The 14,004-nt window shown below is 30.7% G+C and overlaps 1 protein-coding gene across 3 annotated transcripts; it reads right to left on the bottom strand.

Annotated features, from left to right (window-relative positions):
- Positions 1 to 361: 361 nt before the first annotated feature.
- Jef (major facilitator superfamily domain-containing protein 6 jef) lies at positions 362 to 10,244 on the bottom strand. 3 transcript variants are annotated; one of them, XM_074239899.1, is made up of 11 exons: positions 9,304 to 10,244; positions 8,544 to 9,063; positions 7,474 to 7,977; positions 7,287 to 7,408; positions 6,976 to 7,201; positions 6,723 to 6,857; positions 6,370 to 6,639; positions 6,045 to 6,303; positions 5,054 to 5,344; positions 3,014 to 3,135; positions 362 to 1,660 (listed from the first exon to the last, which is right to left on the bottom strand). In XM_074239899.1, exons 1-11 carry the CDS (start codon positions 9,732 to 9,734, stop codon positions 1,544 to 1,546), a joined length of 2,997 nt encoding a protein of 998 aa, XP_074096000.1. In that variant the 5' UTR covers positions 9,735 to 10,244; the 3' UTR covers positions 362 to 1,543. The 3 variants fall into 3 exon arrangements, with proteins under 3 accessions (XP_074096000.1, XP_074096001.1, XP_074096002.1); XM_074239900.1 differs by having other exon boundaries at positions 8,544 to 9,042; XM_074239901.1 differs by having other exon boundaries at positions 1,534 to 1,660; positions 3,061 to 3,135.
- Between the last annotated feature and the right edge of the window lie 3,760 nt (positions 10,245 to 14,004).

Below are 14,004 nucleotides of genomic sequence, written 5' to 3'. Positions count from 1 at the left end.
AAAAGAAATGAAAATAAATGTTATTGAATGATATATTTGTTAGTAATAACTTGAATTTTTTGTGCCTTTAGAAGTGCGAAGGCTCTTTTTTTTACTGACTCATCACCCTCAATAAATTACAGAATTAATATAATTTATAATAATAGTCAATTAACAAATAATTAACAAACTTGTTTTTAAATAAGAAACAGCTCATTAATATTGATATCTAATTACTATTAATACGTCATTTATAATATACATAATATATATATATATATATATATATATATATATATATATATATATATATATATATATTTATAATTATAATATTATTATTTTTTGATAATAATTTAGTTATTAAGTACAATAATTAATAATCAGTTTTTATTGTTTACCCTTAAATAAATTATTTAGTAATCAATAATTTGTAGGCGTATTGTTGTAAAGATTATCCAATTCGTTTTTTTACTTTTTTCTATTAATCCTTTCTTTTATTATCTTTCTTCTTCTTATTATAAATTTTTATTTTTATGCTATATCTTGTATTATTGTTATTTACAATCACGCTTTTATGATATTTTTTTAACACAAAACTAACAATAAATTGGCAAATATAGTCATTTTTTTTAAAAACTTATTAATCGTTTTTATGTTCCATATTCATTGATATTCATCGAAAAAATTAGAAATTCAATTCTTTGAATAAAAAATTTTTTCCGATTATTTACAAATCTTTTATTGATCTACACTAAAATCGCGCAAGAAAATCGAATATTTTCTTTCAAGTTAGTTAATCGACTAAAAAATAAATAAAATTTAGTCGAATCAAATTTGTTAAAATAAATATTTCAGTTTCAACTATTTTTCTAATGAGAATGATAAAAATTTTCGGTATTTTTGCGCCATCTTAGTGATTAGTGAATCAATACTTTTTTACATAAACGAGCTCGAAAAAATTCAATGTAACGCAGATTAAGTATAACTTTCATTGATTAAATGAACTACATTGCATAATCATAAACAACTTTTTTGTGAATTAAGTAATTTAAACTTTCATCAGTAATGTTGACTGTGTTATAAATAATAAATTTATTTATTTCTTCCTTTACTTTGTATTATTCCACAATACGGATGGCATTTCTTCATTAGATTCGTTATAATATGGACTATTACAATGTACTTAGTTGATACTTTGTTTAATTTTCAATGAAAATTATTTTTATCAATGATAAGACGAAAGCGACTAAATCAAATGAAAAAATGTGTGAAACTATAAAAATTAGTCCCTTCCATCGATTTGTTTCTTCTATTATTCACTTATTCATTTATATAACTTTTTTTCTTAATAATGGAGTTATAAAAACTCTATTTTTATTAAAAAAATGAATTGGATTTAACTAATCATTGAACAGTTAAAATTTTTTCAAATAGTAATAATTATAATGGAATAAAATTTTTTTTTTGTTAATAAAATAGTTCAAGTAATAATATAATGTAACTATAAATTCTATTTTATTATTGATAATTTTTTTAAAACCATTTTTATAAATTGTGATGGTTACCATTCGTAATCGTGTTGGTGAAATGGATTAGTACAAGGTTGCTGATGGTGGTGAGATGTAATTGCAGGTGGTTTTATTACATCCAACTCATTACCTACTACTTCACTGTAAATCTGTAAGAATAAATAAAAATATTGTTTATTGTAAAAATATTTAGATATTGTTTTTTATTCGCAAAAATGACTTTTTAAAAGATGAAATGATTTTTATTAGTTTTAGTAAAAAAAAAGTTGGAAAATCCAGAATAGCATCCTGCTAGTGTGTTATAGTAGACAACAAAAAAAAATATTAATCATTGTTAACAAAAAAGAAAAAAAAATTAATGTGCAATCCTACACAGAAAAAAAAATTTCTTGACTGCGGAGAACAAAATTCTTGGCTCAAGAAAATTTTCGGGCGCCTGAAGGAAGACCGAAGTTGTATTGGCCGAAGTAAAAATTTTTCTTGAAATTCTATTCTTGGTGGAAGTAATTTTTTCTTAATTCAAATTATCATAAATACTTGATACAATAAATTTTTATATTTGATCAAAATTTTTAGATACTTTAGGGAAACAGCGCCACCTACTTCAGCTGAGAAAAAAATTTTCTCACCCTGAGAAAATTTTTCTCTTGAATATTTGATAACCATTTTATATTATTTTAGCGTGCAATTATATATATTAAATGAAAAAAAATGATTCAATATTATTTGATCTTCCCGTTTGACATGTTAATCAATAAAAATATTAATAAAAATTTACTTCTATCAAGATATTTAATTTTTTGGAGCAAGAGAGAAATTTTCTCAAGGCAAGAAAATTTACTTCTATCAAGAGCTAAATTTTTTGGAGCAAGAAATAGTCACATAATGACTGCAGCTAGTTATTAATCCATAAGATAATCTAAAATATTCAGTAAGTTTTTAATATACGATAATAAAATAAATTATAATTAACTGTATAAAAAAAAGAAATTATTTAAATTAAAATGTTATTTTTTTGTAAAGCTCATTTTAATAGGTTCATAATTATTTTCGAATAATTGTGAACCTATTAAAAAAACAATGGGACCAATTACTAATGTTTGCCAACAGCTACTGTATTCCTTAATAACGAGTTGTTAATTGACGTCACTGGGATAAATTTTTGTTTCTATTTATTTATCAATAAATTTTTTGTAGATTATGGTAGAAATAACCACCGACAAATTATCTAAATGGTGTTTTATCTACTTTGATGAGCTGGAAATATTCTGAACATATTTATACGTAAAAAAGTGCGAAAATTTTTGAAGAGTTGCAAATATCAAATGAAACTTCTTTTTCTATTTACTTATAACTAAAAATATTCTATTTTTGGTAAGTAGAGGACAAAGTCTACCTCGTTTGAAATTCAAAGTATTAATTTTTTTTTCTTTCATTTCAACAAAATTTTATTTCTTATTTGAACACAAGTATTGACTTCCAGTTTTAATTGTTATTTATACCTGGAAGCTCCTACGAATGAACTCGTCCTCTCCTTTACCGGTCCTACCGTAATTGTAATTTCCGCCAACATTTCCACCTGTATTACCCCCGCCGCCCAAAAATGGATTCGTTGGATTCGAGCCTGAAAGAAAAGTTAATATTAGTACACAATAAAGAAAAATTGAAAATCTGCCCTCGAGAAACATCAATAGTTTAAAGGTTCGACACTGTTGAAGTATTAGGCATCTAAAATTAAGGGGGAACACCACTGTGACAATCGAAAAAAAGAGGTGATTTTCGGGAATTTTTTTGACAGGGAAAATAAAAGAATTTGAGGATCGGATTTTTTTTATTTTATTAAAGGTACATTGAAGATTATTACCCTAAATTTTCATTAGAAAATATTTAATTGTTACAAAGTTATTAACAATTTCGTAAGAGCACTAGAAAAAATTTTCCTTTCCATAGTCGGTTCGATAGCTCAAAAAGGAATCATCTGAAAATAAAAAATTAAATTGCTTTTTAATCTAAAGATTAAAAATTTTTTATTTAAATATTTTTTTAGCGGGGTTAAAATAAAAAAAAAAAACAGTAAGAATAGTGAGAAAATTTTTCAATCAGTCGCCATTTTTTTTTAAATAAAAATTTTCAAAATTCCATACGGGTGACGATAACTACATTCTAACTGATTAAAAAGCTATTTGGGTTTTTATTTTCAGATGATCCGTTTTTGAGTTATCGAACCGACCATGGAGGGGGAAATTTTTTCTAGTGCTCTACGAAATTGTTAATAACTTGGTAATAATTAAATATTTGTGAATAAAAATTTAGAGTAATAATCTTCAATGTACCCTTAATAATATAAAAAAAATCCGATCCCCGAATTCCTTTATTTTTCCTTTCAAAAAAATTCCCGAAAATCATCTCTTTTTTTCGATTGTCACAGTCATGTTCCCCTTTAAGAAACAACAGAATTTTATATATTTTCCTTAAAATCAATTTGGCTACAGTAGAAATAAAAAATTTTTATGGAAATATAAAAAATAGATTTCTTCATAGAGGAAAAAAACAAACTTGGAAAATTGAAAAGTCCACAGCTTAAACGTTTATACTAATTTTTTACATTAACATTCATTTAGGGGAGAAATGAAAGTAAAATTTTCAAAAAATCAATTTTTTTCTCATAATGTTAGTATAAAACTTGAAAAATATGTCAGCGAATTTTCAAAACTTAATTCAGCGTATTTCTAATGTTATAAATTGCAAAATTTTTCCTGCAGTATATTATGTCCAAGCCCCATCATAAATATAAAACACATTTTTTTCAAAACTATATTTTTCAAATCAACGAGCGTAATAACTTAAAAGTTATTTTTAAATCGCGCTGAAATTTTGCCCAGATCATTACTTTCAGTAACATTTATCTTGTACGAGTTTCGTGACCAGAGTGCTGAGCAAAATTCTTTGTAACGAACCGGACAGTTCTCGAGCAAAATAGTTAATCAAGATTTCATAGCCAGACTAGCGTCAGATTTGAGCAAAATTTTAGAAACAAAGATTTCAGTAGTACTTTATCAAGCCTGCAACAAGAATTGCAACAAGAATTTGATAAGAATCTTGACCTACTCTTGCGCGAAAAACGCAAGAGTTCAGAAGCGCGCATGTCTCACTAAAATATCGAATATATAACACTCCAGTGGTTCTTATTTGGTATCTTGTTCACAGTTCGATCAACAAGTACGATTTATACTTTACGTAGAATGAGAATCCCTACTTTTATGAGAAAACCTCAAAGTTTCGTAGTATTATACGGAGCATCAGATTTCTTGCCGTTTTGTTGCTTAAGATTTGCCGAAGCATTTCTTCAACAATTCTTGAGTAAGAATCTGTCTTGAGTATCTTGCGTTAGAACCGTCGAAATCTGGATGCAAAGTAACTTACTTAATCAAAATTCTTGATCCAAAAGCTTTTGGTTAAAGTTTGACAAAAATTGTTACTAGCATCAACAATATTATTGAAACATCTCTCGTAGGTAAAATTACCACTTTGTAAAAACTTACCGCCATTGCCACCCGGTACATTGAGATTTCCTCCAGTAGTCTGATAAGTTGCACCATAACCAGGATCCTGAGCAAGTTCATGAAGTCTACTCGAGCTTAAAGCTCGTGGTATTGCATTACTGGGTACACCATGTGGTGCCAAATGTGTTGCCTCAGCAACCTGGTGTGGATCTTCAGTCTGTGGTAAGTCCGCAACAAATCCTGTATCTTTTCTGTAGAAATTAATGAAGATGAAGGCAGCAAGTACAAGAGCACAAATGAGACCATAGGCACGAAATGTCGCAGTTGTTCCTGTAACCCAATAATCAATAAATCAATCAATCATTTAATTTAATGCATTTAACCCTCTCATGTGAAAGTCAGCCTGAATCATACTTCTGTTGGCGGGGTAAGGATAATCCGTCGGATATGCCGGCATACGTCTACTACTCGATTGAATCCCTGACGGATCCAAAATGCGGTAGCGTACGGTAATGTACGGCAAATTTACGGTAGAGTACGGTACATACAGTGATTTACCGTAATACAGTATGACACCGTAAATTACGGAAATTTTACGGCAAAGTACCGCGATTGTACAGTAATTTACTGTTATTGTACGGTAACTTATCGCTAAAATAGGGTATATTTGACAGTAGGTTACCATTGGAGTACGGTAATGCGAAAAGTTCAGAAGTATATATTCTACCGTATTTTCACCGTACGCTACCGTAATTTTACCGTTTTATACCGTATTTTCAACGTTCTTTACTGTACGTTACGGTGTTTTACCGTTTCTACTGTGCAAGTAGAATGCTACTGTAATTTACGGTGGTCATACGGTATATCGGCCGTATTTTTACCGTACAATACCGTAATTCTACAATATTTCAGATTCGCCAGGGATAGTATAGTGCACTCTTCTTGCCTCGCGGATCAGAACAAAAAGGGGAAACGTTTAGTCACCATAGAGGGTTAACAAATGTATTACGTTTCTATAAAAGTAAATTACCGTAGCTGGCGACAAACATTCCACCAATAACCGCACCACAACCACGTCCCAAGCCATGGTGAAGTCCTTGCAAAACACCTTGGGCACTAGATCGCAACTGTGGGGGAGTGTTATGAGCGATATAACTGCAACAAGCTGCCCAAACTGCAGCATGAGTTATTCCTTGCATGAATTCAAACGGTAGTACCCACCATGGGTTCTTCAACCAGGATATGTACAGAAATCGTATGATATTACCACCTAGGCCAAGACAAAGCACCTGGAAATTAAGGAAACTTCATTTTTATCCCGCGCTATTATGTTTGCAACTTATTAAGAAGCTAACCTTAACATGTCCGATTTGGCGGATTAATTTGAAACTGAAGAAATAAGCAAAAATTTCTGAAATGTGATTGATAACTGAAGCAACTCCGAAGAGTGTCGGTGTGCCACCGTAATCTTGGAGATGCCAAAATAAAAATGTGAATATTAATCCAATTCCAAAACCCATGAACCAAGCGACGAATAAAAATGAGGCGCACTTGAGATCTTTGAACTGTTTTATAACTGTGACCCATTCTGGTATTTCTCGAGTTGTTTGAGCAAACATTTTAGTCTGTAAATAATTATCATTGAATTACTCGAGTCTGGTAAGTAATCAACAGGATTTTTTTTTCTTTTTCAATCGTTAATACTAACTTTTCCCTCAGGTGGTTGAGGTTTCGGTAATGGTTGCGCTGATGAATCCTGTAATCCTGGAAGATTTAATTGTTGAGATAGTTGACTTTGCAGCTGCTCTTCACGAGTTGGTTCTGCCGGTCCTTTGTCCACCTCCTGAAATGAATGAAATTCGATTAATCAATAACCTACGAGTAGAAACGTATTTTAATGAGACTGTCCAATAGTCTCTTGACCTTTTGAACAAATGAAACTAATTTCTAAAGAGACTCACAGGCTCAGTAGCAATAAATTCATATTTAAAATTTATCTGAGTAGCTGTTATTAACGCAGCACCCATCAACACGCTGAATATCGCAAAACATATTGTATAGTTTTTCTCTTTTGGCCCGGGACCACAAGGGTGTTCTGGAAACGATGTACTGTGGTCCAATGCAATACCAACAAAGAACATGGCTAATCCCCAGCCCAAACTTCCAAACATTCGCTGATGTCCGTATCTATGATTAATGACTAGTTACATGATTGAGTTCAAGAGTTCATAAGCACTGAATGATTCATGCTTTGATATTTGAAAGTACTTACCGATCAGCATCTTCACCGAGAAGAGTAATTACGGCAGAATCCGCCAAAGTTATTGCGGGTGCGGAGAAAAATTCACCAACGATAACCAAAAGCAGCAGAAGAAAGAAGGTTTTTTGAATGTCCTGTAAAAGTAATCGTGTCAGAGAAAATGATGGTCGTTAAATAGACCGAAGTTGTTGATGCTTACCGGTAGTCGGTAGACAATTGAACTAAATTGTGGCTTAACCCAATCCTTGTTTTCTTTTTCATCATAGTTGACAGCGAAGTTTATAGGCAAGGGACTGCGACCCAAAGGCAAATGAGGAAAACGTAAACTTCTACGCCTACGAATCAGTGGAACGTCAACTTCTTCTTCATCAGAATCCTCATCTAGTTCATCATCATCGTCGTCTTCTTGTTCTTCTTCCTCAATTTCTCTTTCTCGTTGCTGTTCTTCTTCGTCTTCGTCTTCGTCGTTCAATTTTTCGTGCTTACCACTGTCATCCGGGTAGACTGGCGCTTTAGAATATTTTCTAACTTTTATGTTCACGTGATTGTCAGTCTCGTAAGGCTTATCCTGGTTCCCAGTGAAGAAATCATCTTGTAATTCGATTTGCCGTTTTACCATGACTTTAGGACGAACTGGTTTTGACCGAGTTTTTGTTCTGGTGTGAGCTTTTTTTGGCGGCCTTGATTCGTCGAGTGGTTCATTCTTAAAAAGTCAAAAATTTTCATTAGTAATACTTGTTTATCGTAGTATCTACTCTATGATTTCTAACGGTACGCAAAAAAAGGACTATTTTTTCTTTCAAATCTTTTATAAAAATATGTTAGTTTATCGTGGCTTAAAAAAGCTCTATTTAAATTGTTTAAGTAGTATGTTTTTAAAATTTTTAAAATAATACATTTTTTATCAGTTACATAAACCGTAATTGTTTTACAATTGATATTTTAATTCGTTTTTTTTCTACTTATTATATATTCTTTTAATATCATGGATTGTTCAAATTATTTTTAAAATTTTATATGACCTCTATAAATCAAAATTTCGATTCAAGCTTCTCAAAATATAAATAATATTTGACCTAAAAAATCACAGAGTGACTAGAAAATAGATGAATAAAATAAAAATTCAGTTTTTGATGATTTTCGAAACTTTTAAAAATGTTGAACAACCTTTTATCGAGCTGATCTTCAAAGTATTCTTTCAAAATATGATAAATTGACATATTAGTCGATTTTTTGCGGCATTCTGCTATGAACTCTATGACTACTTACTTTCAAAAATCGTTTGTACTCAAGAACATCAGCTGGACGATTTTGCTTTGCAATAACACGAAAATCGATTTCCTTAGCCATAGGATCATTTTCCGGTGCATCTTGCGGGACAAATTGTTTGTACTTCAAATCAGTATTGTCACCACTACCACTAGTAGTACTACTCGCAGCGTTTGAATCTCTTCTCATTCTATTACTTCGGGTATGTAATTTCTTGATAACTTTATCATCATCAGCACTTCGTCTCAACCTTTCAAAAACTACATTAGCAGCAACTTCAAGGTTTTCTTCCTCATTTTCATGATTATTTTCCTGATGATAATCCTTATTATCAACGGATCTTTTGCTGCGGCCAGGTACTTCAGGCACTTCCAATCTCCATGTACCATTTTTTTCAACAATGCATGACGTAGCTGGCGGTTGTGCAAAACCCAGAGGTAACGTAAATATAATCCAGCATGCCAATGACACCAACAAAATAATTTTGCCTTTCTGCCACCTGTAAAATTTAAATGGTTCTCTGGTCGGACCCAAAGAACATGTTCCACTACTTCTACATCATTGTAACTAATTTCTAACACTCACATGCGAAGAAGAAATAGCCAACCCAGATTTTTAAACAATGAACAAAAAGAAATAGGAAAAAGGAATAGGATAGTTGTTTTTCAATGAAAGTATTTCAAAGACAAACTATAATATTCTTAAAAGACTGTATATATACAGTTATTAATCGATAAAAGTGTTTAAATATAAAACTTACCTATCAGCGAGTGAACCCCAAAATGGTGCGCTTAAAAATTCGATAAATGGTCTCAATCCAATTAATAGACCACACTGTCCTGCATTCATACCCATTTGCTTAAAGTAAACACCCATGAGTGGAAATAATGATCCAAATGCCGAGTAAAAGAAAAAGTAAAATGTTTTCACAGTTAAGAGTTCTTGGTCAACAGTACCAAATAGATATTCTAAAAAATCATTTTTTCCACGTATTTTGTGTGTTGCTTCTTTAGGGGCACCATAAACCGACGGATCCACTTCACCAAGTGCTTCTGGATCAACCATTGGTCTTGCACCTGGTACTTGTGGTAATGATCTTCCTTCATTAGTTCCCATTCCGTCATTAAAACCTCGACCACCATCACCACCACCGCCACCGTAGTTATAGTCTTCGTGGCCAAAATTTTGCATTTTGTTTTGTTCTCTTTTTTAATTTAGAATATTTACGTCAAAATTCTTGTTCCGTGTACGGATACGGATTTATTTTTAAATTTAATGTTTTGTAAACTTCAAAACTTTTACAGCAATTTTTTTTCTCAAAGGCTGTGGAAGACTCAAATGACCTCGTCACTACACAAAATCTCTTTAAGCTTTGTGTCAAATCGATGACCGAATATGCCACGGTTTTCTTTAGTCGGAAGGAAGAAATCGATAGATAAGCGTTTGCGCCGAATCGTAACTTCACCCCAACCTATCGAACGAGTGTTATACTAATTTGAATTTCATACATCAAGAGATAAAGTATACTACCGAAATAACTTACTACTGACATCTACAATTCACAAAAGCTATTGTCGATATAATAGACAGGTGGAAATTACAACTTATGACAAGTATTTCCGCAATAATAATGATCACAAACCGATTTCCTATTATATTGATGTTTTGTACGCGTGATTGCTATTGTTCATTTAAAGTGACTTAAATTTTTTATTTAATTTTGAAATTATTTTAACGTAACTTTTTGAATTTATTTATGCATTTTCATTTCTAGAAAAAAAGAGAATGTCATTGAAAAAAAATAAAATTCGAAAAATCTTCGCAATTTCTAAATTATTAATTTCTTCAAATTTTTACATCTCTTAGTGATTTTGTTATAGGACTTTTTTTTTGATTCCACAGAAATTTTCTTGTTATTTCAATTTCTTTATAAATCACTAATAAGTCACTTCGAATGATTTAAATTAATTCCCTCGCAATCTTGACGTCATCGTGAAAACTCTACAGACTCACCATTAATGCACTGTGGAAACACCGTGGATTTGTTCCATTTTTACACGATGAATCCACACACGGCGAAAAAAACATAGGGATTTTTCCTATTTTTGCATAGGAAAAATTCCTATGTTGACATAGGAATTTTTTCTATGTTGGCATAGGAATTTTTCCAATATTAACATAGGAATTTTTCCAATGTTAACATATGACATGTGACATAGGAAAAATTCATTTATGACATGAAAGAAAATTTTTTTTTCAATTGAAAAAAAATAAAAATCGAAAAAACACCATTCTGAAATTTTCAGGATATTTGTAGAAAATGTCAAAGTTTCATATGAAAGAAAGAAAAAAGAAATTAATAATGTTTATCATCGAGAGATTCGGAGTTTTTTCGGAAAATCTAAAAAATAACGATAAAGATAGGTTCGAATAATTTTTTTCTATTTTTTTCCCAAAAAAATCATTTAATAAAAAAAATTTTGGAAAAAACAACCTCCCAATAAGTCCATTTTTGAAAAAGTTATGGCAATTTAAGCCACACCGTCCATAATCTGCTGGATTTTTAATTTTTTCGAAATGTAAAGCAAAATTTGAAAAAAATTTCCTCGAATTTTTTTATCACAAACCGACTGTATATCACTGTTTTACTTTTAAATTATTATGTAAATTTGTAATTCTTAAATTAAGTTACATAAATTTTAGGAATAAATGAATTTTTCCTATGTCACATGGATATTTCTATCATGTTGATAAAGAAAAAATTCCCATTTTAACATTGGAAAAATAGGAAAAATCCCTATGTTTTTTTCGCCGTGCAGTAATTCCATAGCAATTTTACTACGTTTCCACAGTATTTCTAATATATTTTCAAAATATAATTAAAAAAAAATGTCGGAAGACGCACTGTTGATACTGCGAGTCGTTCATAAAACTTCCGACTATTTTCGAGTGCAAAACACTCTTCTTAGTAATATTGAGCTTTTTTAACTCAGAAATATGGCAGTTAGTTGAAGGAAACGGTTATCTTATTATTTTTTAACTGTGATGTCTTTTGGACAAGTTTTTATGAATTTTGCGGAATTCTACGCACTTTTTAAAGCAAAAAAAGTGTATGTTTGGTTAAAATTCGAGCAACGAAAAATCTGGGAACAGTTTTGAAAAGCGGTCAATGCGTAAGCTCAAAAATTTTCATATAAATTTTCATGTAAACGATTAGCTGAATTTAAAAATTCTTCCAAGTTTTTTAATAGATCTCAAATAAAAATAAAAACTACTGTTACTTCATATATATATATTATTTTCAAGTTGAGTGATTTTAATTGGGTTCTATTTTGATTCCAATTAAGAAAACCCATCGATGTATTAACAGTATAGAGGGAAAACTCTCTTTAACTCGTTATCGCTTTTAGGTCCCACTCAGATTCTTATTGGGAAAACAACAAAACCTAATAAGGTCCAGATTTTACAGAAGTTTAGATTTTTTGTTCATATTTTATGATTGAATATTTTTTTTTCTTTCATTTCTGAACTATTTAATCGAATGATTTAAAATTTCCAGCAAGTTTCGTAAATTTTCGAATTTCATAAAAACACATTAAAATCTTAGTAACTTCTCGATTTTTTAATATCTGTTTAATTAGAGCTAATTCGCGAAGATGTAATCTTATCTTGTGCTTGAAAAACTGCATCGAATACTATTAATTCACACTTATCAATCTCTTGTTAAAATAAAATCAAATAACATGTATTTTTATACTTTTACCAAAATTCTGAAATATGGAAAGAATACATGAGGTACAAAAAAATTAAAAGACTAACCTGATGATAACCACCTTACCTATAACTTACTTTCAATCTACGACCGCAATTTGAAGCCAACTTGATGGAATGAGTTGGCAAAGCAAGCGATTACCTATAAGTTACTCTACAAATAGACGTCAAAGCTTGCTGTACAAGTATTTCAGTCAAATTGTAGAAAAGTTGAACGGAAATTTAACTACGAGTTTGATTGTTAATTTGCATTCAAGTTACGGCCATAGATTATCGTCAATTCGCTTGCAACTGTTATTTAGTAAAGAATTTACCATCAACTTGATGTTAAGTTAACCGTAACTGGAAGTCAACTCCTTTCTGAGAACGTGCTGCACTGAAAAAAAAAAATTCTTGACTGGAGTGTAAACTTTCTTGGCTCAAGAAAATATCAAGGAAGATTGAAAATTTCTTGAATGAAGTCAAAGTCTCTTGAGACGATAAATTTTTTGAGCCAACAAAATTTCTTCTTGCTCCAAAATAACTTTTATTTTCCTTAAAATTTTCTTGGCGCAAGAAATTTATTTTTTGTGTGTGGCTATAATCCCAGTTAGCACGGGTTGACCATCAACTAAGTTGATGTTCCATGGTTTACATCAACTTTACGTTAACTTCGCGTCAACCTTTGCATTTGCAACAATTTCCCCGAACTTGACTTCAACTTACGCATCAAGTTAGCGTAAAACTACTGCCGGATTTTTTCGAAAGATTCGCTTAAAGTTAATACGAAGTTGCAGAAAATTAACGTTAACTTTACGTCAACAGTCATAAGTACAACTGTTGCTCTACTGTTACACAGAAAAAAAAATTAACTTGAATCAATTAAATTATTTTGGAGAACTTGGTTTTTTTGGTTTGAAAATAAAAATTCTTAAATTAAGAAGTTTTTCTTAGAGTCAATTTTACTTAATTCAAGAATTTTTCGTCTTAATTCAAGACAACGCTTCAAATTTATTTTCTTGGTTCAAGAATTTTCATCTTGATTCAAGTTAAATTTTTTTTCCGTGTAGCGAAAACTTTACGTCAAATTCCGGCTGTAGGTTTACGCGAACTTCGTTTCATTTGTGCTAACAGGGTATATCAGAACATGTAAAAGTTTATGAGTGTTACTTTAAAGCGCTCAACAACCACCAGAAATCTGCATTACCGATTAATATATTTCGAGCTTGAAAATAGCGAAAAATTTGATGATGACGTAAAGTGGCCAACAATTTCTAATAACTTATGACTAGACCAATAAAAAACTTTCAATTCTTTGGTACTCAAATTTTATTCGTTTCAGTTACAAATTTTCTTTTAATATTCATTAATTACAAAAAATAACTATGTATAAGATAAAAAAAATTGCATTTATTATTTACATGATTCAAAAACAATGTCTACAATTTGAAGATTGATTTAGGTAGAACATCAATAGTCGATTGAACGGATGGTGAAACTAGTGCTGAGGTAGACGATGGTGCTGGTTTTAGCGGTCCTTGGAACATACATGTTTTAGCTGTTTTCAACAAACGTCCATTGTTCAGTGTACGCCAATAAACTGTTCTTGCTGCTTGTTTACCAGCTACGTAACTGACTGCACCACCAATCAACATCTGGAAAAGTTGAAAAAATTATTAGAATTTTAGAAAGATTTTAGAATAACGAGGAA

Source organism: Cotesia typhae, unplaced genomic scaffold (genome assembly GCF_013202065.1).
Source record: "Cotesia typhae breed Kobodo isofemale line unplaced genomic scaffold, CoteBio_Ctyphae contig_26, whole genome shotgun sequence".
In the NCBI taxonomy this organism is placed as follows: domain Eukaryota; kingdom Metazoa; phylum Arthropoda; class Insecta; order Hymenoptera; family Braconidae; genus Cotesia; species Cotesia typhae.
This window is presented reverse-complemented; position numbering and strand designations above follow the sequence as displayed.

Bases quoted from the DNA above. Each gene is read 5' to 3' on its own strand.
- Jef (XM_074239899.1), bottom strand. From the start codon at position 9,734: ATGCAAAATTTTGGCCACGAAGACTATAACTACGGTGGCGGTGGTGGT. The intron at 6,858-6,975 runs GTGAGTCTCTTT...CATTCATTTCAG, and splicing joins AATTTATTGCTACTGAGCCT to GAGGTGGACAAAGGACCGGC. The intron at 3,136-5,053 runs GTAAGTTTTTAC...CTTTTCTTTCAG, and splicing joins TGTACCGGGTGGCAATGGCG to GCTCGAATCCAACGAATCCA.